General features: G+C 40.5%; 4 protein-coding genes across 4 annotated transcripts; 3 read left to right on the top strand and 1 right to left on the bottom strand.

Annotated features, from left to right (window-relative positions):
* Window positions 1–3,448: 3,448 nt before the first annotated feature.
* On the top strand, window positions 3,449–4,003 carry LOC123657613 (the record flags this gene model as incomplete). Its single annotated transcript, XM_045593136.1, has 1 exon — window positions 3,449–4,003. A coding segment is annotated over exon 1 (555 nt), but the record flags the coding sequence as incomplete, so codon positions are not given.
* Window positions 4,004–15,055: 11,052 nt separating this feature from the next.
* LOC123657612 (craniofacial development protein 2-like) lies at window positions 15,056–18,125 on the bottom strand. The gene is made up of 3 exons (XM_045593134.1): window positions 17,172–18,125; window positions 16,578–16,889; window positions 15,056–15,061 (listed from the first exon to the last, which is right to left on the bottom strand). The coding sequence occupies exons 1-3, from the start codon at window positions 18,123–18,125 to the stop codon at window positions 15,056–15,058; spliced, it is 1,272 nt and encodes a 423-aa protein (XP_045449090.1).
* A 2,999-nt stretch (window positions 18,126–21,124) lies between these two features.
* On the top strand, window positions 21,125–23,001 carry LOC123657611 (zinc finger CCHC domain-containing protein 3-like). The gene is made up of 3 exons (XM_045593133.1): window positions 21,125–21,153; window positions 21,568–21,784; window positions 21,841–23,001. The coding sequence occupies exons 1-3, from the start codon at window positions 21,125–21,127 to the stop codon at window positions 22,999–23,001; spliced, it is 1,407 nt and encodes a 468-aa protein (XP_045449089.1).
* On the top strand, window positions 23,001–24,089 carry LOC123657609 (the record flags this gene model as incomplete). The annotated part of the gene is made up of 1 exon (XM_045593132.1): window positions 23,001–24,089. A coding segment is annotated over exon 1 (1,089 nt), but the record flags the coding sequence as incomplete, so codon positions are not given.
* Between the last annotated feature and the right edge of the window lie 276 nt (window positions 24,090–24,365).

Below are 24,365 nucleotides of genomic sequence, written 5' to 3'. Positions count from 1 at the left end.
TTTGTTACCTTACTTCATAATCATTGCGTTGTTCCCCTCTCTAGCAAATAGTTCATAACAAGCAGGAAGAAAATTAGGCTTCGAGCTTGACGAATGCATAACGTGACTGTTCGCGTTTCGAGTTCTAAATGCTTAAATGTTCTCCCACGATCGTGGTTTTGTTATTAAAATTATAAGGATGTTCATACATTTTGACTAATGTTTGTTCCTTGACTTAAAAACGCCTATTATATAGGAAATTTCCACATATTCTATGAAAAATTAGTGATATTTTTGATTGCTTTTTTTTTACTATCGCATATTTACTTAGACTTGATAGAGAATCATCATAAGCGATTGAATTTTAGTTATTTTATCGGTAACTGTGTGGCTACGGTACTCAAGAATTTAGCCACCCCCTCTCTTCCCGTGGGTGTCGTAAGAGGCGACTAAGGGATAACACAGTTCCATTACCACATTGGAACTTAAAAAGCCGACCGGTGGCGGGATAACCATCCAACTGCTGGCTTTGAAATACACAGGCCGAAGACGGGCAGCAGCGTCTTCGGTGCGACAAAGCCAGCACTGCGGTCACCAACCCGCCTGCCCAGCGTGGTGACTATGGGCAAAACACATGAGTTTACGCTATTTTTGGCGTAAACTTATGGAGGCCTATGTCCAGCAGTGGACTGTGATAGGCTGTAATGATGATGATGATGATGATGATATCGGTAACTGAAAATATTACTTTTAAAAACTGTTAAAACCTTCCTACTTGATAATGTCATTATCTTATAATATAAAATGACCTTTTTTAAACCTTATATAAGATAGGGAGAAGTGTGAATTAATTAACATTATTTTTGAACCAGAATAAAACGGAAACCTTATTAAGTTCTTAGACAATTTGATACAGAGGTAGTGATGTAATGAACAAGCTTTGCATTCAACATTTACAATAAAATATTAATTTCTCTGATACCTTCAAGATTTTAAAAACTAAGTTAAATAAAAAGGCTTTTTAATGTGCTGTTGTTTAAAATTGGATTTAAATTGATGGCAATAAGAATTATAATGGATTTCGTTAAGAGTAAAACATGCACGTTTTCATTTCTGCGGGTCAGACGCTTATGTAAAAGTACACAGTAATGATGCACCATTATATAGGATATGTTATGTTTTCTTGATTAATGACACGAGTAAGAAGGTTAAATATGTTGACTATTATTAATTATTATCGGTATTCTTTTAATATATAGGGAAAGTACAATGAAGCGAAAGTTGTTTTAAAAGGTTGACTTGAATGTTGGATATGTAATAAAATTAGTGTCTTCTTGTATTTCTCTGTAATTTTATTGTTACCATCCAATGTTTTTATTTATGATTGGGAATAATATGAAGTGCATATTTACGACAACTTAAAGAATTAATGTCTTAAGGAAAGCTCTTCATAACATAATGATATATGAGTAGGTCTATCAGATAACTATCACAACTATAATAAATTATTTTTAACATGACTTTATAATTTACGATACAATCAATTCCCACGTTGAAAAATGTTTAAGCAACTTGCCGTTCCTTGTTTCTCTTAGCATTTATTTGAAGATAAAATTATTTAAGTGCGGGATAATAAATGTCGTACTTACAGCGCTGACTATCTGACTTAGTATGACCGTAAAAACTTATTTGATTAATCTCTAAATTTATCTTCTTGCTAAACAGTCGCAATGCACGCATAGGAATATAACGTAATTAAGAAAATTAATGTATTAAATAAAATATTCCAGATAACATCAATTTTACGTAATAGTGATATAATTAATACTAATATCCAAAAATATTTACAAGATATCGGACCATTGTGCAGAAAATAATAATACAAATCACTACGTTCATGTAACTAAAGTAGAAACTACTTTGTTTGAAATTGTAAAAAAAAGTGTAACAAAAACATAATTGGTACAAAATACTCTATAGGTAAAATCCTATATATTCAAATTCGTAGACGATTCACAAGGTTTTATTACTCTGTTGGATACGTAATTCGGTGCACCACAAATAAATCTGATATGAGCAGTAAACACAAAAGATTTGCTTGAATATAATGAGGTCGAAAAGTTAAGTTAAAGTAATTTCATGTGTAAAAAAAAAGATTGAATCGTCTTATGGAATCACTATCCTATTGTAGAGTTCGATTGGAATGATTCTCGTATATTCTCGTATATACGTCGTTCAAAAAAAGATTTCAGATAGAAATTCACATTCAAACATACCTGACTCTGCTCTTTAGTCAGTATTTATTGCAGTGATCTTAATAAAGAGTAAGCGCCCGTATATGTCTTACTACAGGCCAAAGGCCTCCCCACCTATTAAGGAAAAGGATTCAAAGCTTAATTCAAGCTATTCCATTGCAAAATGCCAGGTATAAATGTCTTCATAGTACATTACAACACAAGCTTTACTTTTTAGTATTTTAAAAGATTGTTATATTTTTCTAAGTAGACATACGGTCTTCCTTTAACGCTGAAATGTTTCATTATACTCATATAGTTTTAATTACATGCCTTTAATTCATGAGAAAATTTCAGAGTGGACGTGACACAATAACAAACTTTAAATGGAGATGCATAATAGACATCTATAATAACCAAACTCTTAACTAAAGAGGAACAGCCTCTAAAACTCCAACATATATATTTTAAGAAGAAGCATCTTCTCTATAATAGTTGGGACTTAGAATGCAACTTGGCTTCACTGTAGTTTGGAAGATTATTTCTAGAAAAAGGCTAACAATTTATTACTATTATATGCTTGTGATAACAACCGGGTCCAGCGACTTTACGTGCTTTCCGAGAAGATACACAGAACCAGATCACAAGAAAAGTTTGTATTCTATTCACTCCCATTTCTAGCGCGAGTCAAACTTGGTATCCTCAACGTTTCTAATGAAACTTGTGCATTATTACGCTAGAGCGTTCATCAAGCTCTGAAGAAAAATATTTAAAGAGTATATTAAAATATATATTTAATGAATATTTATTTAAAGAAGATGTATATTGTACACTATAGATTGCTTAAACTTAAAATACACTCAATTAAAATTGAAGCATTCTCGTAACTTGTACATTACCAAGATACTATCTCGCTATCTCCGTGTAAACGATTAGAGATAGGAGGCGTTGAGCCATGAGATAACGACAACAGAATGAAGTTGAATGTGTGTTGCTCGTCTAACGTATTAGATGCTGAGATTCTAGATAATTTATGGATTTCTAAATGCAATTACTTTTTGTTGCTTTTATTTTTATGCATTTTGCAATTAACAATGGAAACCAAAATAAACAATAATAACAGCAAAATAAGAATAGCTGTGTATTTTGATTATAATGAAACAACTTTTTCGGGTTTTATCGCGGTTTACTAGGTTTTTTTACATGCCCGACGTTTCGGATACTTTACAGCAACCATGGTCATGGGAGGACTGCAACTGACTGTGGAGGGGTGGAGGGTGGAGACGGAGGTGGAGACTCTCTCGGACCATCGATATATAAGGTTCGAGGTGTCTCCAGCTCCCGTACGTCCGGCGTTGTCGTCATCAACGTCGTCCAGTGGGCGTAGTCAGTTTCCGCGTTGGGCACTCTCCAAGCTCAACCGGGAACTGGCTGAGGAGGCCGCAATCGTCGGCCGCTGGAGTCTTCCGCCGCTTAGGGAGTTTGGGGTGGATGAGGCGGCTAACCGGCTCTGCGACGCATTTACTGCTGTCTGCAGAGCGGCCATGCCACTAGCGAAGCGTCCACCCCTGCGGCGGGCGCTCTACTGGTGGTCGGCCGAGATAGCCGGTCTCCGGGCCGCCTGCAACGGGGCCAGGAGGCAATATACTCGGAGTAGGCGGAGACGCCCCCAGGACGTGGACAGGGACGACAGGCTGCGCAGGATCTACGTGGAGAAAAGGAAGATCCTGCAGCAGGCCATATGCCGAGCCAAGGAAGAGGCCTGGCTGGAGCTAGTTGGGGGTCTGGAGAGAGACCCCTGGGGCCGACCGTATAATTGGGCGCGAAACAAGCTCCGTGCCCACTCGGCCCCCATCAGCGAAACGCTCCAGCCGGAGCAACTCGGGAGGATCGTCGGGGAACTCTTTCCCGACGAACCCGACGGCTTCGTGCCCCCCAGGATGGCTCGGCAGACGCCGGACGAGGAGGAGGGTATTCCCCCACCCGTCACAGAGGCTGAAATGGAGGCGGCGTTGTCCCGCCTTCGGAGTAAGAAGAGGGCGCCGGGTCCAGACGGGGTGCACGGGAGAGTACTTGCGATCGCTCTCGGGCACCTCGGCAACAGCCTCCGGGAACTTTTTGACCGCTGCCTGCGGTCTGGTCAGTTCCCGGGGGCATGGAAGGAGGGTCGGCTCTGCCTACTTCCTAAGGCAGGGCGGACCCCGGACTCGGCTTCGTCGGTGCGACCGGTGGTGTTGCTGAACGAAGCTGGGAAACTCTTGGAGAGAATAGTGGGTTCCCGGCTCGTTCAGCACCTGGAGGAAGGCTCGGGACCCGGACTATCAGAATCTCAATTCGGGTTTCGAGCACGCCGGTCGACAATCGATGCCCTCAAACGCCTGCGGGCGGTGACGGGTGAGGCGGAACATGGGAGGGAGGTGGTGGTCGCGGTGTCGTTGGACATCGCGAACGCCTTCAACAGCCTCCCGCACGCAGTGATACGGGAGGCACTGAAATTCTTCGGAGTGCCCCCGTATCTAGGGAGGCTGTTGGAGGCGTACCTCTCCGATCGGAGAGTAGGCCTCGAGAATCGGTCGGGGTCCGTGGAGTGGCGGCGAGTCGGATGTGGTGTCCCGCAAGGATCGGTGCTGGGCCCGATCTTGTGGGACATTGGTTACGACTGGGTCCTGCGAGGCCGTCTCCTCCCCGGGATGGGTGTCATCTGCTACGCGGATGACACCCTCGTTTACTCTCGGGGACGAGACTACAAGGAGGCGGCGCGGCTGGCCGAGGTCGGACTCGACCTCGTGATCAGCCGCATAAAGAGCTTGGGGCTTCGGGTCAGAATTGACAAGACCGAAGCCCTCCTCTTCCGCGGGACCGGACGTAAGGGACCCCCACCGGGGGCTACCCTGCAGATCGGAGAGGGGAGGGTCAGGATGAGCTCCCAAATCAAATATCTGGGGCTCATCCTTGACGGAGGGTGGACCTTCGGCCCACACTTCGCTGTGGTGGGACCGAAGGTCGTGAAGGTGGCGAGTGCACTGGGCAGACTCCTCCCGAACCTCGGAGGACCCAGCGCCGCCTGCAGGCAGCTATATTCCGGAGTCTGCCGGAGTATGGCGACGTACGGTGCCCCGGTTTGGGCGGATCGCCTCACTGCGAGGAATAAGGCCGCGCTGCGGTCTGCGCAGAGGATCATCGCGGTGAGGGTGATCCGGGGGTACCGTACGGTATCGTGGGCTGCAGCTACTGCTCTAGCCGGCGATCCCCCGTGGGAACTCGTGGCGGAGGTCCTTGCCGAGACCTACTCATACGTCTCGGGTAGGAGGGCTCTCGGTGAGAACCCCACGTTGGACGGGATCCTACGGGTGCGCCGGATGGGGCAAGAAGCACTAATGCGGAGGTGGGGGGAGGACCTGGCGGAGCAGCCGTATGGCACACGCGTAACGGCTGCCTTGCGCCCGGTCCTTGAGCGGTGGATGCGCCGTAAGCGCAAACCCCTCACCTTCCGTCTGACGCAGGTTCTCACCGGGCACGGCTGCTTTGGTGAATACTTGTGTCGGACGGCCCAAAGGGAGCCGACGACTGAATGTCACGATTGTGGCGCGGCGGTGGACTCTGCCCAGCACACCCTCGAGGTGTGCCCGAGATGGGCGGCGCTACGTCGCGATCTGACGACAGTCCTCGGAGGGGACTTGTCACTGCCGAGCGTTTTCACCGCGATGCTCGGCGACGACGAGTCCTGGAAGGCGATGGTCTCCTTCTGCGAGACAGTAATTTCCCAGAAGGAGAACGACGAGCGGATGAGGGAGGGGGCCGCCGACGAGGCCTCCGTCCGCAGGCGACGAACGGGGGTGCGTAGGAGGCGCTACTTAATGCGTTTCCAGTAACGCCCCTGTGCCCATGTCGGGCCGGGATGGGAACCCGCTCCTGCTAGACATGGCGTCGTCGGGATTGTTCAGAGGTGAGCCGGATAGTCCCATGGAGGAGAAGTCTGGTCTTTTCGCCGAGGCCAGCCTGTCGCTGGAGGGATCCTGTTGCCTGCAGATCCGGGACCCTCCAATTAAAGCGGCTGAAGGCTCCCGCAGGGGTTTTGGTCGGTAGTGCACCCCCAAGTGCTAAGCCGACATACGGTCTAGGAATGCCTACCCGGGCATCCTGGATATCACCCGTAAATGGGTTACCCTGCGATATCAAAAAAAAAAAAAAAAAAAAAAAAGGACTGCAACTGACTAGAAAACAATGTGTCTTTGACATAGAGCAACACGGAGTGCTCCATGGTCTTTGGATACTAAGACAAATTAGTTTTATTATACTATGTGTTATATATGTGTATATATGTTTAGTTATATATAAAAATAGTTTTATTTTTTAAAACTATATAAATTTATGTAATATTTAAATACGTTTTAATAGTTCCTCGTACTGTGTACATATAAATCATAGTATGTCAAATTATTTAAATAATCTGTTATAAAAAAACGATGAATATGCACTTTTCATTGGTGAAAGATTGTGGTAAAAAAATATTCGATTTGATTTAATACATGACGACACTATTAAACTTATATTATTCAATAGAACTACATTATATGATTTTTCAATAGTACTTAAGATTTAAATACTACTAAGATAATCTTTGCAAGTAATTACATTAGCATCGATATGCACCCACCTCAGTAATTGTAGAACAATTGCAAGCGGAGGGAAACTAATTATTTATATCTATGATCAAGCTTCCAACTTAGATTTATTTAATTATCTTAGATCTAAGCGGAGCATTCTGATATTTACATAATGGTTCTTATACATATAATATTTGACATATATTGGTACGAAACGAACATAATTGGTATCTGATTTTGTATCTAATTTGTGCACTTTCTATATTGCCTAACTGATTTCAAAGCTAATTGCTTCGTGCCTTTACTAATAATATATATGTTTAAGGTTCTTAAAGTCCTAACGCAATCCTTTTAGAAGAGTTTTATGGCACATCAAATTTTAAGATTATGAGACTTGGTATGAAATCCATATTAATTTTAAAAAGATACAAAGAGGTTGTTAGTTCGTGTACACTATCTTGAGATCTGGAAGATTGATTCGTAAGAATCTTTATGTCAAAATTTCTTAACAATCAGCCTCTTATTGAGGAAGGTTTGAAGTTAAAAGATTTAACACCATAGCCAAAAGTTGTAACCAAAAGTATAAAACATTCTATCGAATACCAATACTGAATTTCGGTGAAATCGCGGTGGTGGTCATATTACTAAAAACACTAACCAAAATTGATGACACATTTTTAGCTGACTGGAGTCAGGTCATAATCATCACATATAAATTTGCGGAAAAGTTGTGCAATTATAAAAGGTGCATACGTAATTGCATTGCACAAACACTTGTAACACATAATGATGAGTAATACAAATTATAAAAGCTTATCGTTAGATTAACAAAACGCCAAGCACGGCTCTCACTGCTCTGCAATTCTGTGCCGGGATTCATACACAAACATAATATAATACTAATCTAGGCTACGGTAAACTGCATGTCTTTTAGATTTTTATAATTGAAACTGTCATTTATCGCAGCTTTACCTCATCGTCAAATATTAAATGTCCAATTGATGGTAGAGTAATAAATAAATAAATTACTATTAATGAACAAAAAATTGCAACTCACGGAAGCGGTATAAATAGCGTACATTATATTTTAATAGCACAACTAAACGGTTACACTATTAGGTTATATTTGTATGTAAAAGAAAGTTTACCATCAAATTATTTAAGCATGTCAATTTTAGATCTGAAAATAATCGCTGTGTCGAAAATATGTTCGACGATTAAAATAATCCAAACCCATCTTGATGATTATAACTGTCCGTAATTAATAGCCATGACGTCTAACCTGTTGTAAGGGAAATGGTGTACCATTATGAAATTACACTTGATGGTGATAGTGTATGTGTACGTTTTACGTATACCTAGATAGTAAAATAAATAAAGATATTAATGCAGCGGATAAAAAGTATTAATTATACCAGTTTTTATATGATATTAACGGTGTAAGTATTTATTGAATTAGAAGTTCATTGACGCGTAACAAAAATTTTCTTTAGATGTTTAAACATTAATTTTGTGTGTAAATAAAATATTCATATTTACCTGCTAACGCTTATGCCTTGTCACACAATTTCACAAACGCGTTTTTATCACCTTTTTTGAAAGAAAAAAACACTGTTACAAATGGTGTTTAAGGAGAAATGTTCCACACGTAGCGGTCTCATCTACGTGTTTGATTTATTGCATATTGTTATAGGCCTATTTATATATATATTTCTAGATAGCTTTTTAAGCTAAATAATAAAAATGTTACTTAAATGGACTTCCGCGTTCTAAACTTCACCGATTACAAACAAAAAACGAGTGTGATTTAGACCACACGACTGAAGTAAAACTTCTTTAGCAATAGGCCTGCACGGTGTTTTAGATATACAAAGCGTAACTGGCTATAAAAGAAAGTGGAAAATATGTGCTCGCACTCTTTCTCTCGTGCTCCGTTCGCCTCGCCCGATCACACTTTTCATTACGCTCTCATCACGCATTCATCAACCGACTCCCCAAGTCAAGCGTGCGTAAGGAAGTTTTACTTCAAAAAATCTCTAAAATATATGTATAGATACCATCCCCGTACGGAGCGAGTACTAGATTTAATGTCAAACTTATCACAACGAAGTCGGAGTTAGTACACAGAGTAGACAACATTTCCGTACTCCCGTAGTTTCGATGACATGTTCATCAGGTTTAGTAAACTTCCGTGGAGAGCCATTAACTTGAATGTCAATAAGAAATCAAGTGTGCCGTTCCGTTAACCGCACAAAGTTGTTGTGGGTCAATGGCACAAGACGCTCGCGTCTCAGCCTCCTCATAAAGCCCGCGTTAACTTTTTCATTAATCGAATTCGAAACGGTTCGAATCACCCTTTAACTATCAATGATCGGAGCAAAATAGCTTTTCTTACTATGTTTTAACAAAAACATCACAAAAACTAACCTATATTAGAATCGATTTGGACTCCGCTTAACTAGGTTATATAAAAAAATATTAAACAGTTAAATATCTTAATTACTTTGTTGTTGACTCTCTTAAACGTGTAAGCACTTTGAAGGTACGTACTTTTTTAAAAATAATTATTACTAAGCAGGTAATAAAATAATACACATATATCAAAACTTCATACTTTTCGTAAAAAGTTTGTTTATGAACACATATAAAGAAAGATACAATACAAGATGTACAAAGGCGATCTTATCGCTAAAGAACGATTTCTTCCAGATAAACATTGGGTACTGGACACGATACAATAGCAGCTTTAGTTTAAGTATTATTTGTTTTAGTTTGTTTTCATACACATACTATGTCGAAGGATTATTCTAACGTCCTATCTTGACATGATGATAGGATCGCCTCTAGTATATAAATTTTTGTTAAGTCCTAGACTCTCATTCACTTTTTTTAGGTCGATTATAAGTAATATCTAAAATTGGATCTAAAAATGGATAGAAGACATTGATATTAAAAGTTTTAATAAAGTTAAATTTATTCAGGATATCAGTGACGACTAAGGCGTTTGCAATTCAAGAGACCTTCCAAATGTAATGCTACTGAGTAGTCGGTACTGGACGTGAATACCTAAACCAGATGATACAACTGTTTGCCTACTCTAATACAAATACTATTTAAATTAGAGGCGAACGAACTCCGTACAATAACTAAGATTACCATAAAGATATTATAGTTGCACTTGTATCTGAGTATATAAATTAGTACGTGATTGTGTATATTTAATATTATGAATAAATTATTAAACGATTTTTTTTATTTACCCTATGATGTTATGTTATCACGAAACTGTTAGGTTTCATTACATTCTTTATTGTCTTCTTTCTTATCTACTACTTTTTTTCGTAATGGTCGATCATAGGCTATAAAACCTCGTATAAAGATGAAATGTCAAAGTAGTATACAGAAACGTGGTTTGATTTAGTTGGTATTAATGTTAAATGTACGCATGTTTAAAATAAATAATTATATCTTATGAATCACAACCATTTAGTATTGGTTAGTACCAATATTATTAGAAAATGCCCACATTTTGCTGTCATATCGAGTTTCACATAAACTGTATAAATATATAAATATAAATATCATATAACATACACACACGGTCGTCTGTTCCTATGGTAAGAAACTTAATGCTTGTCTTACAGGAGGTATAAGCCGACTGTTATAATTATTATTATTTTTTTGTATACTTGTGGATTTAGTTTATTTATTTCACTCACATTAATATCACCACATTATAGTTTCGATATGATTACTGAATAAAATCTTAGCATATATGTTAAAGCTACATTTTGATTTAGATGCTATTTCTATGCAATGAGTCCAGTCACTTATAAAATACACTTATTTAAGCATAACATTATAAGAAAAAGTCATAATTTCTTATTTTGATAAAGCATTTATTTGCAACAAATCCGTCATACACTTTGTTACTCACGCCTTCTAAGAAAGAGGTCGCTGCAAACCGGTCCCGGGCTTAACACGGAATCAACACAATGAGGCGAGCTGTATAATTCTTAAGACATCTGACTTAAAACTTACATTTCAACAAATGTATGCGTTATGACGAACACTACAAGGAACACTACAACATAGCTCAGATCCGTCTTCAAGTTATTAGTTCAGATAAAGGAAAAGTATAAAAGTGGAACTACAATATATTCAAACTGTATCGTTAAACGATCTTTATCATGATAAAGGAATTTAAGTTAAATGAAACACTTATACAAATAAAATGTAGGTTCTAACTATTCCTCAATGTTGGTTTGTGTAATATTTGTTACGTATGCGTGTCTAAAATTTAAATAAATAGGTAAATGTTCCTTATGAATCACAACCGTTTACAATAAATGTATGATACAACTGCCCATTTTGGTGTCATATCGAGTTGCACATATGTATACGTCACTAAAGAGTAAATAAAGTACTCGCAATCGATATCTTGAACGACAAATTTATGATCACAATATCAACGTGATATTATTTAATTATAATTTTCATCGCTACAACAACAAGCTATCTTCATAAAATACTAATAAAACTTAAAAGGCCGCGCTGTTCTATAATCACTAGTAAATATGAATATTTATTCGATTTAGTATCACAAGACCCTTTTAAATTAAATGCGAATGATGAAGATTGTCACATCTAAGAAGCATTATTATAGATATGAATAGAAAATATCCTGCATACCTTAATATGCAAATTAAACATCGGATACGAGATGGTTATCGGTACAGGTTACGCAACATAGAAACTGTTTCGGTTTGCGCAACAACCTTATTTGAATTGAATTTGAATTATAATTTTCTGCACCTAATGATCGCAGTTGATAAAATATGGACAAGAACTTTCATCCTTAATAGGTAGCAACATAGAAACATCGACATATAAAACTATATCATATTCAATCCATTAGCCTAAATTATTATTTGTATAATAACTTCTACAGGATAATGTTTGCTCATTCACGTATTAGATTTACGTAGCAATTTCTTGACAATCCGTTTTAAAAACAAAACAACAAAAACTATTTCTTTTTCAATAATTATTTTTCCACGATCGTTAATTTCAAAACTCAAACGAAACACAAAAACTATTTCTTTTTCAATAATCATGTTCCACGATCGGTAATTTCAAAACTCTTATCCCTGTATCCTTATTAAATAGATCCCTCTATTATAACACTACTCATTATTGCAACAGTATTCACCAAGCTACGTAAACCTACATCGCATGTCTGACAGTCGCCCAACAGGTTTTCATTCATTCTTTATCTAGTTACATTTAAACAACATTAATTGGCACTCGTGGGCTAACGGCACAAATATCGAAGGGATGGAATCCCAGAGTACTGTTAAGCCAGTTGGGTGGGCTACACACGAACCAGCGAGCGAGTCACGAAGATGGACAAGTATGAAACCAGACAAGTTACCGTCAAAACGTTTGCTTCTTACTGGTAAAACACTTTTAACCTCTGACAGAAAAGCAGTGTAATAATGGATTTGTGCAGCTCTGCTTGAAAAGAAATAGATCGATTTTATTGAACTTTTGTCTGTGACTTTAAATTATTATAAGACTTCTATTTATCTACGTTAGTCTAAACCTTCGGTAAAATAATATAATACATATTTACAGGTTTTGCAAAATTACAAATACTAAGGAACGATTCCACAATCACTAGAAAATATTTATGTGTTGTGTAAATATCCTTTCCTAAAACATTTTTAGAAAAGGGAAATGGAAATGTGATTTGATATTTCCGCAAAAAGTTATTTGAAATTAGATAATCATTTAAAAACACCATATTAACTGAACTTATGCAAAAGATTTTTTATTTTATTTTGAACAATAAATTGAATAAACCTTTATTACTTGAGCTTTTATTATGAATACTAGCTGTGCCTGCGACTTCGTCCGCGTTTTGTGTATTTACATATTCAACGTGATTGTTTAAATGACTTACTACAATAAATTAATGAAAACCACATCTAAATCGGATAAGCCGTTTCGGAGATTAGCGTGCACAAACGCACAGACAAACAGACAAAAAATTTAACAATCATCGTTTTGGGTGCTATTTACGTTGATAAAGGTCCCAATAATATTTTTCCTTACATTCCTCACAGAATAAGATACCGTGTTTAGACGTTCGACAAACGACTTAAGTCGACAGAGGACTTTAAGTAAACTTCAGGTGTCCTAAATAACGGTAATTGAAAGATCACTGAGACTCATATTGTAGAAAACTAAGGTATGTGATCGCGATAGCAGTTGTCATAATGAAAACCAATGCTTAAATGCCTCGAGTGATGCCATCTTAGAACACTCTATAAGCAATTATATCTATACTTCCTGTTAGTAATAATAACATAGCTAGATGAATTACAATGAATGTCTTGAAGACAGCTACAGCAAAACCTCTAACTGTTGTTAATGCCCTATTATTTTCATGTTGTAATTAAATTCCTAACAATCATAGCTAGCAAAAAGTAACCGCACCTGTACACACAATAATCTAGAGTGAAAAACGTTAGTATTTTTCTAAGTAATGAGACTTTATGATTATTACATAGCTTTAGGTTATATATTATAGTATACATTCATATTGATTACGATTTCTTCTTTCTTGTTGTTTTATCCATATTTATAAAGTTTAGTAATTTTTTAGAATGTTGTATGAAATACGTAATGAATGAAATTATTGCGCAAACTATTTTTTTTTTGCAGGTTTATTCTGAAAATTTTTTTTTAAGTATTTTATTCGTAACAAATAAAGGTACAAATTCACACTTTTACAATTAAGGTTATACCTATCAATAAATGTGTTCACAATTAAAGTGCACCTGTTATCTGAACTAGTAAGATAACTGTATATAACAGGGTTAATTTTCCCCCTTTTGAGTCCACTATCTGCGCATATGTGTTTTCACACTCTCTAGTGAGTGATATATCACGAGAGTTATACAACACGACGGACTAAGCAAAGACTTATTTATTTTTGGTTTTGTGCTAAAAGATAATAATAATCGATATATATTTAATTATTTATGACGTTAGGTGTTCCCTATGATAGTGCAATTGAAAAGAAAACAGAACATGCGACGAGGATATCAGAAAAACACGACAATATCATTTGATCATTCCTAACACAATATCGAATCAACGTTAAATCTATAACCGCTCATAGCTCGTAAACTTGCAACACACATCGATAACTATTAGGTATACTGTGTAAAATTATTGCGCTTCGATTACTCGTATTACCTTAACTATATTATTCTAAGTTTTATTAAAATTTATGCGGTAAACAAAAATTTATCTTAATTAACCTGATTACTTTTTTGACTGATTGATTGATTTTGACGAAATCAATACGAGAATGTTCTGTTGAGCACAATTTTAACAAAATAAATCTTAGCACTGTAAACTTACAGTAACACTTTAAAAAACTTGCAAAAATTTACGCAAAAATCACATCAAATCAGTCACTTATAAACGATCGTTTAAAAAGCGCTTGAAAGAACAATAAGAACATTTTGAACGCTTATTTTCTCTATGACTAATCACATCCTAATTGTTCAATGAACGTAAAAACAGCAGTGACAGACTAAAATAGTGACTCGATTAACCGGATTAATTGTTGTCGCTCTTCATTTGTATCATACAAAATCCGGATAATTCAATAGATATGAATCAAGAATTTTCGTACAAGTTTTTAGCTTTTACTGACACTGTTAGCACTTTAATTTAAACAGGACTGCTTATAATAATTACAGTAGCCATTGACGGCCAGTCCCATGACCTAGCGAAATTGCCACAGTATCAATCTCCGAAATACAAATCTTAAAACAGTAATTATTGTGGCGATTTTTGCATTAATGAGTTTTAAAAAATAATCCTAAATCGTTCTTCGTACCTATTTACGAAACAAGACGTAAATAAGCGAAAGGGTCACTACAAATCTATGTACTATATTTAATTTTGCCCAAAATATTTAATACCAGTCTTTTATTTGAGAAATATACATTTTTTATGCTTGTCAATACGAATAACAACGAATCCGTATGACTGAAGTCCGGACAATTGAGACTCAACAGCTGTAAACGTCAAGCAACAATCGTTTGAATTATCTCGCACATCTCTCAGTAGCTAATCTTAGCTTACGAAATAGTTCTATGTGTGAATAAAGTGTGTTCTTTAAATATGAACTCATTAACAACGTAATTTGCACACTTACAGCTGCGAACAATCGTTAGACATGTTAAGAAACATAATATTTAAGTAGCGTAAGCCTGCGGCTTTATATGCGTAAATGGTGCGTAACAAATTGTAGTGACACAACATAATTTAGTCCCCATTCCATTTTAACCTATTCCTCAATTTTTGGAGTAGAAAAAAAGTGTCTTCCTGTGATGGTAGTTAGTCCTTTGAAGCCAGATTCTTCTTCTTCTTCCTGCCCTTATCCCACTTATGTCGGCATATGTAGGTCGGCACAACATGTTTTCCTCTTCCATTCCTCTCTATTATTCGTCACTTCAGTGCTTACTCCTTTCTTTCTCATATCCTCACTCACACAATCCATCCATCGCTTTTTCGGTCTGCCGATCGCTCTTCGTCCTTCGACATTCATCCCTAACATTCTTTTACCGACATAGCGGTCATCCCTCCTCATTACATGCCCATACCACGCTAACCTATTGCTCCTCATTTTCTCTGTCACGGGTGCTACTTTCAAACTTCCCCTTATATACTCATTTCTAATCCGATCTTTCCTCGTTACTCCACACATCCATCTTAGCATTCTCATCTCGGCTGCGTGCACTCTTCTTTCATCCGTCACTTTTGTTGCCCAACATTCCGATCCATACATTACGACAGGTCTTATGATCGTTTTATAGATTTTCCCCTTAAGTTTAAGGGGCATTCGTGGATCACAAGCTGTTCCAGAGACCTGTCGCCATTTCATCCATCCCGCATTTATTCTATTTTTCACGTCACGGTCTATGTTGCCGTCATTTTGTATTAATGACCCAAGGTAGCGGAAGTCGGAGCAGACTGGTAGGGATACACCATCCAAGGCAATATGGGAAAAACCGGACGAACCGCTGAAATCGCAGAACAAGTGCTCGGTTTTAGACCTACTTATCCTCAATCCCGCGCCCTCCAGTCTTTCCTGCCATTTTCCCAGTCTGCTCTGTACCTCAAGCACATTATCTCCGACAAGAACAACGTCGTCAGCAAACAGCATACACCAGGGTGCTTCCTCCTGTATGTCTGATGTTAGAACATCTATTACCAGGAGGAATAGATACGGGCCTAAAGCCGACCCCTGGTGCAAACCTACAGCCACATTGAACTTGTCAGTTACCCCGGCTTCGGACCGGACGTGGGTGCTAGCTCTATCATACATCGCCTGAACAAGTCGTACATACTTCTCTGGCACTCCTTTCCCTTTCATAGCCCACCACAGAACCTTACGGGGGACTCTATCGTATGCCTTTTCTAGATCTACGAACACCATATGCAGGTCTTTTTGTGCGAGTCGATATTTTTCGCAGAGTTGGCGGAGTGCAAATATGGCGTCCGTAGTTCCCCGGCCCGGCATAAATCCAAATTGGTTCTGTGTGACCTTACATTCTTCTCTCATTCGTCGCGCTATCACTTTCTCCCATATCTTCATACTATGTGACATGAGCTTTATTCCCCGATAGCTGCTGCAGTCCTGTATGTCACCTTTATTTTTAAAAATGGGCACCAGTGAACTGTAGCACCATTCCTCGGGTGTGACCTCTTCTTGCAGCAACTTATTGAAAAATAAAGTCAGCCACTTCCATCCATCCGCCTTCAAAAACTTCCATACTTCCGCTGGTATACCATCTAGCCCAACTGCTTTTCCATTCTTCATACTCTGCACTGCCATCTTCACTTCCTCTATACTTACCTCTTTCACCATTCCTTCATTACTTCGTACATTTTCTAACACTCCGCTCCATTCATTTTCTTCATTCATCAAGTTATTAAAGTATCTCTTCCAGCGTTCTTTTATTTCCTCATCGTCCGTCAAAATCTTCCCCGCTTCGTCTTTTATACATTTCATATGGTTTACATCTCTTGCATTCATCTCTCTCTCTCTTGATATTCTAAAAAGATTTTTTTGACCTTGTGGGCTCTCTAAAAAATGATACAACTTATCTTGAGCCTTGGCCCTTGCGATAGCGACTGCTTTCTTAGCCTTCTTTTTAATGTTTTGGTAATCTGTTCTTTTTATTTTCTTTTCTCTGTCATTTCCATCTTCCACTCTTTTCCATTCTTTGAACGCATTCTTCTTTTCTTTCAAAATCGTCTGTACCTCCTCATTCCACCACCATGTATCCTTCTCTATCTTCCTTTTCCCTTTCGTTTCCCCTAAGACATCCCTTGCCACACTTCGCACCCACGTTGCCATCTCACTCCAGCACTCGTTTACTCCCATCCCCACCATATCTCCCATCTCTATCATTTTACCAACCACTCTTTCCCGGAATTCTGCAGCCACCTCCCTATCATCCAATCTGTACCATTTCGTTCTAACTGGGGGCTTCGGGCTCTTATTTAAACTCTGAACTTTCAGAGTTAAGTCCAGGAGCAGTAGCCTATGCTGGGAGACGAGACTCTCACTCGGTATTACCTTGCAGTCCTTGGCCGATTTTAGCCTGTTTCTTCTTAAAAGAATGTAGTCAATTTGGGTAGAGTGTAGACCACTACGGTATGTGATAAGGTGTTGTTCCCGTTTTTGATAAAATGTGTTGGCTATTGCTAAGTCAAAAGCCAAGGCTGCTTCAAGTAGAGCTTCACCGTCTCGGTTCCTAACTCCGTAACCTCTGCCCCCATGCACCCTCTCATACCCGTCATTCATCCTTCCCACATGTCCATTAAAGTCCCCCCCAATGTATATTTCCTCACACTCTGGTACTTTCATTATTACCGCATCAAAATCCTCCCAAAATCTTTCTTTCATACTGTCATCGCATCCCTTTTGCGGCGCATACACACTAACGACATTTAAAACCGAGTCTTCAATCAACAGTTTTACTGCAATAACTCTATCATTCACTCTTTTCACATCCATCACCTTGTTCTTGAGCTCTCTATCTAACACTATACCTACGCCATTTCTTTTCCCATCACAGCCGCAATAATAAAACTTATAACCCGCCCCTATTTCTCTTGCTCTCTGTCCCTTCCACTTCGTCTCCTGCAAGCACGCTATATTTATCCGTCTCCTTTCCAAAACATCTGCTAGCTCTCGTCCTCTCCCAGTCATCGTACCCACATTCCAACTGGCAATCCTCAAGCTCACCTCCTGTCCTGCCCCCGTCCCTGGTGCAGCAACCCTTGTCCATTTCCCACAGACGCCGGGTGCTGCATCTGCGCGTCGCCTGTGGGGTACGCCCTAGCATTATCGCATACTCTAATTCCCAAGCTCATGTTGTAATGTGATTTGGCTTGTATATTTTACGCCGGCCGCCTGCCTAACATCAACCCTCCTTGGGAAATTCAAGGTAAGAAGAAGGATAGGTGAGAAGGATTTATGTGAGAGAAGGATCTGGGGTTACGGATACCAGTGCCACGGATCACGGGGAGGGGTGTGTGACACTAGCAGCTAGAGTAGTCCGGGGTCGCGTACCCGTAGCGGTTCCAACCAGTTATCGGATAGATATCTAGTGGCCCCACCCTCTGGACTCCAGATTGCAATACAAAATTAAGCGGTTCGTAACGAAAACGTTCCGTATTTCAAATATAGAATCAGGTTTTAATGACAACGTATTCAACCATTCATTCATTCATTTGGACTACTGTTTAACGTAAATAAACACAAAAGCCTATGGTTTTTATTTTTAATCACATAACGTCTTAAGTAACTCTTAAAATATAACTCTGGTTTTTATTGCTTCTTTCGGTGATATAACCTTTATCACCGTCAACACCTTAACTAAAAAGGCAAGTTCCATTAAAACTTTCCATTAAGACGATTTCGAAATATTGCCATAAAATTTGAGAGATTCGGTCTTCTTAATCGTGATTTCGTGAACATTATCGAATCGACTAATTAATTAATCAATGATCAAATCAGTTTGTTTACGAAAAACTGATTTGTTATAACATCTTATTTATGCTTAAACAATTACGAAGAATACGAATTACGAAGTTATTTATATTTTAGGGACACAACACTACAGCAGATATTATAAAATACACATTTACTTTCTGCATTGATTCTCTTTTTGCATGTAAATTCCTGTTGATAGTAATAGATTACAAGTACTAATAGAAAACTATTAACATGTATTGTATATATAATTAAATTAATATCGTTTTTACACTTTTACATTATTTTTTGGAAGGATGATAGTAAAAACAAATGACTGTAGTTAGAAATTTGGTTCATTACGAATTTGCTTGAGACGTATTTCTATTATAGCAATAAAATATTCATCAAATTAACAACATAAATTTCTCTAGCAATTAACTCTCAAATCTCATTCACAGTTAAAATAAAAAACAAACATTTCAAAGCATTCACACAAATGAAATTAACATATGTAGGTAAAATCAAGTCTCGTAAGTCGGTGCCTTAATTGATATTTTATACAACGAGTTTCTTACGTATTAGCATGTAAGTGTGAAAATATAAATCCAGTGCCTACGTTAAAACATCAAGACATCTTATTTCAATAGAAAACACTTAACCCCAGAGTCGAGTATTCGTACATGCACCTCGAATCGATTACCCTTAAAGTTTCGCTTCCACCCACGGTCCCGTTCACATAGTATCACCATGTGTACGGACGAGGAAATAAAGCCTGTACAATTTTAATAAGAGTTTTTTTATAGATGGATTGATGTTTGTTACTATTATGTTTAGATTAATGAGCCTTTTGAAATAATCTTTGGTATGATATGATACTTTTTACTAAAATTCCTACGAGATTATAACTTATGTGAATGAAGTTGTGAAAAAACTATAGCAGCATAAAGAAGATCGCTTAAAAAAGGACGAGTACTAACAGACTCGTCGCGTTAGTTAATTCAAAGCAACCTACCGATACAAGCATTTTTAACAAAAGATATGCACAAAAAATAATTCCTTCTCAGGCCATTGAGTAAAAAACAAAAAAAGAGGGTAGTTTTTATTCATGTTCCTTTACCGTTCTTTATTAAGACTGCACCGCATTTGATATCGTAATAATTGTAGGGTTACGACACATCTTTACTTGTATCTTTAAATTAATGATATAAAAAAGTTACCCACTAACACTCTTTAATCTGATCTATTTTTGGGCAATGGTAATAAAGCACGATGAAACCACCTACCGATATAATGGACTATTATTTTTGTAATGTTAGCAACATCCCACGCGTGTGACACGTAAATTGATTCTGACAACGTAACGTAACACGAAATGAGTTAATTTAAAAAAACGTATACGTAACAAATAGAGCAATGAACGTGCAATTGATTGTTAATCGTACTTTCCAAATATGAGAGATGCTTTGATAATTTTAATGATCAATAACTTTATAACAATTTATTGCTGTTTTATTTTTAATGGCGATTAAAACTCAAGCAAATATTTATAAATTAAAGTTTATAGTGAAATAGTCTCGAGAATATTAATTAGTTTACAATTTATAATGCCTTCCGTGAAATTATAAAGTTATTTCAATTAACAAAATAATTAACTTCTACACAGAATATCCAGCTTTAGTAAGTCTGTTTCGTTACAGACTTAGCCGGGTTCAGCTATTAGCATAACTAGAGAAGCGCGGGCGCAGGTGAGCGTCTAACGGGACCTCATGCGCATATCGATGACGCATCTCTATTGGCAATCCATTTCAAATTCACCTCTATCGATTACCATTTAAAAGTCATTTTCGATCAAATGGCAGCTATTTATATTTAAATAATGTATGTATATCTAAAAGGTTATTCCGTAAATACAGAGACAGCGCGGCTCTGTTTTAAAATTGACCTGTCACAATAAATTATTTATTTTATCGAATAATCTTATATAAAAATTTGCGTAACCATAATCTCGGATTCTGTTTGTATAAGGTTGAAACGTTTTGAATAATCCTTTATGGAAATGAATTGACAAACAACGCAAGAAACTATTTATTACATGGATATAATGTTTGAAGTAACATTAAGGGCTTATTTTACATTGAAAAAAATGTTTATTATTATTATATTTCTTACATACATAATATGTTACTGACAGTACTCATCACTAAAATAAAGAGAGGCTCGATAAATAAATAATGACTTTCAAGTTTAAATGTCTCAAATAGTAAAATTTTACAAACAAAGTGGAGATTAAAGATAATAAAAACACATCATAACATTTTATGTGTAGGTAATGCACCGTTATACGTCAGATGGCATATCCAAAACCTGTGAAATGGGTCATACAATCAACAATAATAAAATAATATATAAAACGATATGCAAAAATGTATTATGATGTTAATTTTAAGTAAAAATATGTAGCCAGCTTTGCATAAACAATTAGCGCTTCATAATATACGAAAAAAAAACGTAAATACTTCACGAATGTAAACACTTATTTAATTACTAGTTTACGTACGTTCAAGCGTCAGTAATGATATAAAAACAAAATACGTGATCTTGAAAGTGAATTTAACAAGCATTGTACGAGTTAGCGTGACTAATACGTTTACATATTTATTACATCAATTTATAGCAGTTCTTTTAACATCGAGGAGGTGCGGGCCTATAGACGGGAGTTCGAGGAGAGCCGTAAAAAGGGGGCTGAATCCACGAATGTGAAGGAATCTGCCGACCTAATGCAGGATGTAGCTGTAATGGTCGGCAAAATCGTGGATGGCCGCCTGGCGGCTCTTCAGCTCCCGGCTGCCCCTCCTTGCCGCCCCCCATTGGCTGGGGACAGCAGACCACTGGCACGTGCCACAAGGGCCGCCATTGCGGACAAAGCCAGTGTGACGGCGGCCCCCAGCGCAAGCGTGGGTGCGCAAGTCGATTTGGAGAAGCTACCCGCCCTCCCCCAAGCATCGATCAAAGGAAAGGGGAAGGGCACAAGGAAAGGCAAGGGGAAGGGAAAGGCAAGGGGAAGGGAAAGGCTAAGGAGGTGGAGTGGACCGCGTTCGGTCCCTCCACCTCAAAGGAAGCGGCCCCTCAAGGGAAGGACGAAGAGGGGGCCAAACCCATGGAGGAGCCGGCAGCAAGGTGGACGGAAGTCGTCCGCCGTAAAACGGCAGCGAAAAAGCAGACGGCTTCAGCACCGCCGGCGAAGAACCCGGTGATCAAAAACACGGTGGCCTCAACGCTGCCTACCATGAAAGAGGCCCCGAAGCCTAAGCTGGCGCTCCCCCGCTCAGCGGCCGTAATAATCAAGTTACGGCCGGAAGCAGTAGCCAGGGGGGCCACGTACGGGTCGATATTGCTCAAAGCAGAGAGCAGTATCGACATCAAGGATTTGGGTATCGGCCCGCTCCGGATCCGCCAGTCGGCGACCGGGGCGCGCCTCATCGAGGTGCCCGGCTCAACGAGCGGGGAGAAGGCCGATGCCCTCGCCACTCGGCTAAAAGAGGCCTTGGATGAGGAGGCGGAGGTGCTCAGGCCTGAGAAGAAGGCGGAGATGAGAATCTCAGGCTTGAGTGACGCGGTCACCGCGGAGCGCCTGGCTACCACGGTGGCAAAGGAAGTGGGCTGTTCCCCGGGACAAGTCCACGTGAGGAACATCCGCGTAGGGCAAATGGGCTCGGGGACAGCCCACATTGAGCTTCCGGCGGTGGCAGGGAAGAAACTGCTGCAGGCCGGAAGCATAGCGGTGGGGTGGAGCAGGGGGGTCGTCCACCTTATGCAGGCACGTCCCAGGCACTGTTTCCGTTGCCTGGGACTAGGGCACGTTGGTGTCGCGTGCACAGCTGGCACTGACCGCAGTACATTGTGCTATCGCTGCGGTCAGGCAGGCCACAAAGCTGCCGGATGCTCAGCCACTGCTCGTTGTGCAGTGTGTGCGGACGCCGGTAGGCCGGCGGGTCACGTGATGGGGGGCATGGCGTGCAAACCCCCAATAACTCGCGGGAAGTTCCCCCCACAAACATCCCAAGAGGGGAACCGAGTGGTGTCAGCAGACGCTGAGATGACCGAATAATGCCCGGGCATCTCAGCGTCCTCCAGGCGAACGTGAACCACTCCGCCGGGGCACAGGACCTTTTCCTGCAGTCCATGGCGGAGTGGTGTGTTGACGTCGGGATCGTCGCCGAGCCATATGCCGTGCCTCTTTGCCCACAATGGGCGGGAGACACCGAGGGCTTGGTGGCGATTGTAGTGAGGTCTGGAGCCGGACCTTCTCTCGTCGTCAAGGCGAGGGGTCACGGGTATGTGGCGGCAGTGCGGGGAGGGGTGGCTTTCGTCGGAGTCTACTTCTCCCCGAACCGTGACCTGGCGGCCCTGGAACGGTTTCTCGACGCACTGGGGCCACTGGTGGGGCAGCTAGCTCCCCTTCAGGTGTTCGTAGCCGGTGACCTCAACGCCAAGTCCACGGCTTGGGGGAACCCGGTTACGAACCCAAAAGGAAGGGAGGTTGAGGAGTGGGCGCTTGCTGCCGGACTGCCCCTGCTCAATGTGGGGACAGTCCAGACGTGCGTGCGTTGGTCGGGAGGTTCCGTGGTGGACGTCACGTTCGCCACGCCGGCCATCGCACGCAGAGTGGAGGGATGGAGAGTGGAGACGGAGGTGGAGACTCTCTCGGACCATCGATACATAAGGTTCGAGGTGTCTCCAGCTCCCGTTCGTCCGGCGTCGTTGTCGTCGTCAACGTCGTCCAGGGGACGTAGTCAGTTTCCGCGTTGGGCACTCTCGAAGCTCAACCGGGAACTGGCTGAGGAGGCCGCAATCATCGGCCGCTGGAGTCTTCCGCCGATGTTGGAGTTTGAGGTGGATGAGGCGGCTAACCGGCTCTGCGACGTATTCACTGCTGTCTGCAGAGCGGCCATGCCGCTCGCGAAGCGTCCACCCCTGCGGCGGGCGCTCTATTGGTGGTCGTCCGAGATAGCCGGTCTCCGGGCCGCCTGCAACGGGGCCAGGAGGCAATATACTCGGAGCAGGCGGAGACGTCCCCAGGACGTGGATAGGGACGACAGGCTGCGCAGGATCTATGTGGAGAAAAGGAAGATCCTGCAGCAGGCCATATGCCGAGCCAAGGAAGAGGCCTGGCTGGAGTTAGTTGGCGGTCTGGAGAGAGACCCGTGGGGCCGACCGTATAATTGGGCGCGGAACAAGCTCCGCGCCCAGTCGGCCCCGATCAGCGAAACGCTCCAGCCGGAGCAACTGGGGAGGATCGTCGGGGAACTCTTTCCCGACGAACCAGAGAGTTTCATGCCCCCCACGATGGCTCGGCAGACGCCGGACGAGGAGGAGAGTGTTCCGCCACCCGTCACAGAGGCTGAAATGGAGGTAGCTCTGTCCCGCCTTCAGAGTAAGAAGAGGGCGCCGGGTCCAGACGGGGTGCACGGG

This window comes from Melitaea cinxia, chromosome 11 (genome assembly GCF_905220565.1).
Source record: "Melitaea cinxia chromosome 11, ilMelCinx1.1, whole genome shotgun sequence".
NCBI classification, from domain to species: domain Eukaryota; kingdom Metazoa; phylum Arthropoda; class Insecta; order Lepidoptera; family Nymphalidae; genus Melitaea; species Melitaea cinxia.
Note: the sequence above shows the minus strand (reverse complement) of the source record. Positions and strands in the feature narration are given on the sequence as shown.

Excerpts from the sequence above, each read along its gene's own strand:
- LOC123657612 (XM_045593134.1), bottom strand. The coding sequence starts at position 18,125 with ATGACTGGGAGAGGACGAGAGCTAGCAGATGTTTTGGAAAGGAGACGG. Across the intron at positions 16,890-17,171 it reads CATGGTGGTGGAATGAGGAG|ATTTTGACGGACGATGAGGA; the intron begins GTACAGACGATT and ends GAAGCGGGGAAG.
- LOC123657611 (XM_045593133.1), top strand. The coding sequence starts at position 21,125 with ATGACTTTCAAGTTTAAATGTCTCAAATA. Across the intron at positions 21,154-21,567 it reads AAGTTTAAATGTCTCAAATA|CAGTTCTTTTAACATCGAGG; the intron begins GTAAAATTTTAC and ends ATCAATTTATAG. Across the intron at positions 21,785-21,840 it reads CTGGGGACAGCAGACCACTG|CGCAAGCGTGGGTGCGCAAG; the intron begins GCACGTGCCACA and ends GGCGGCCCCCAG.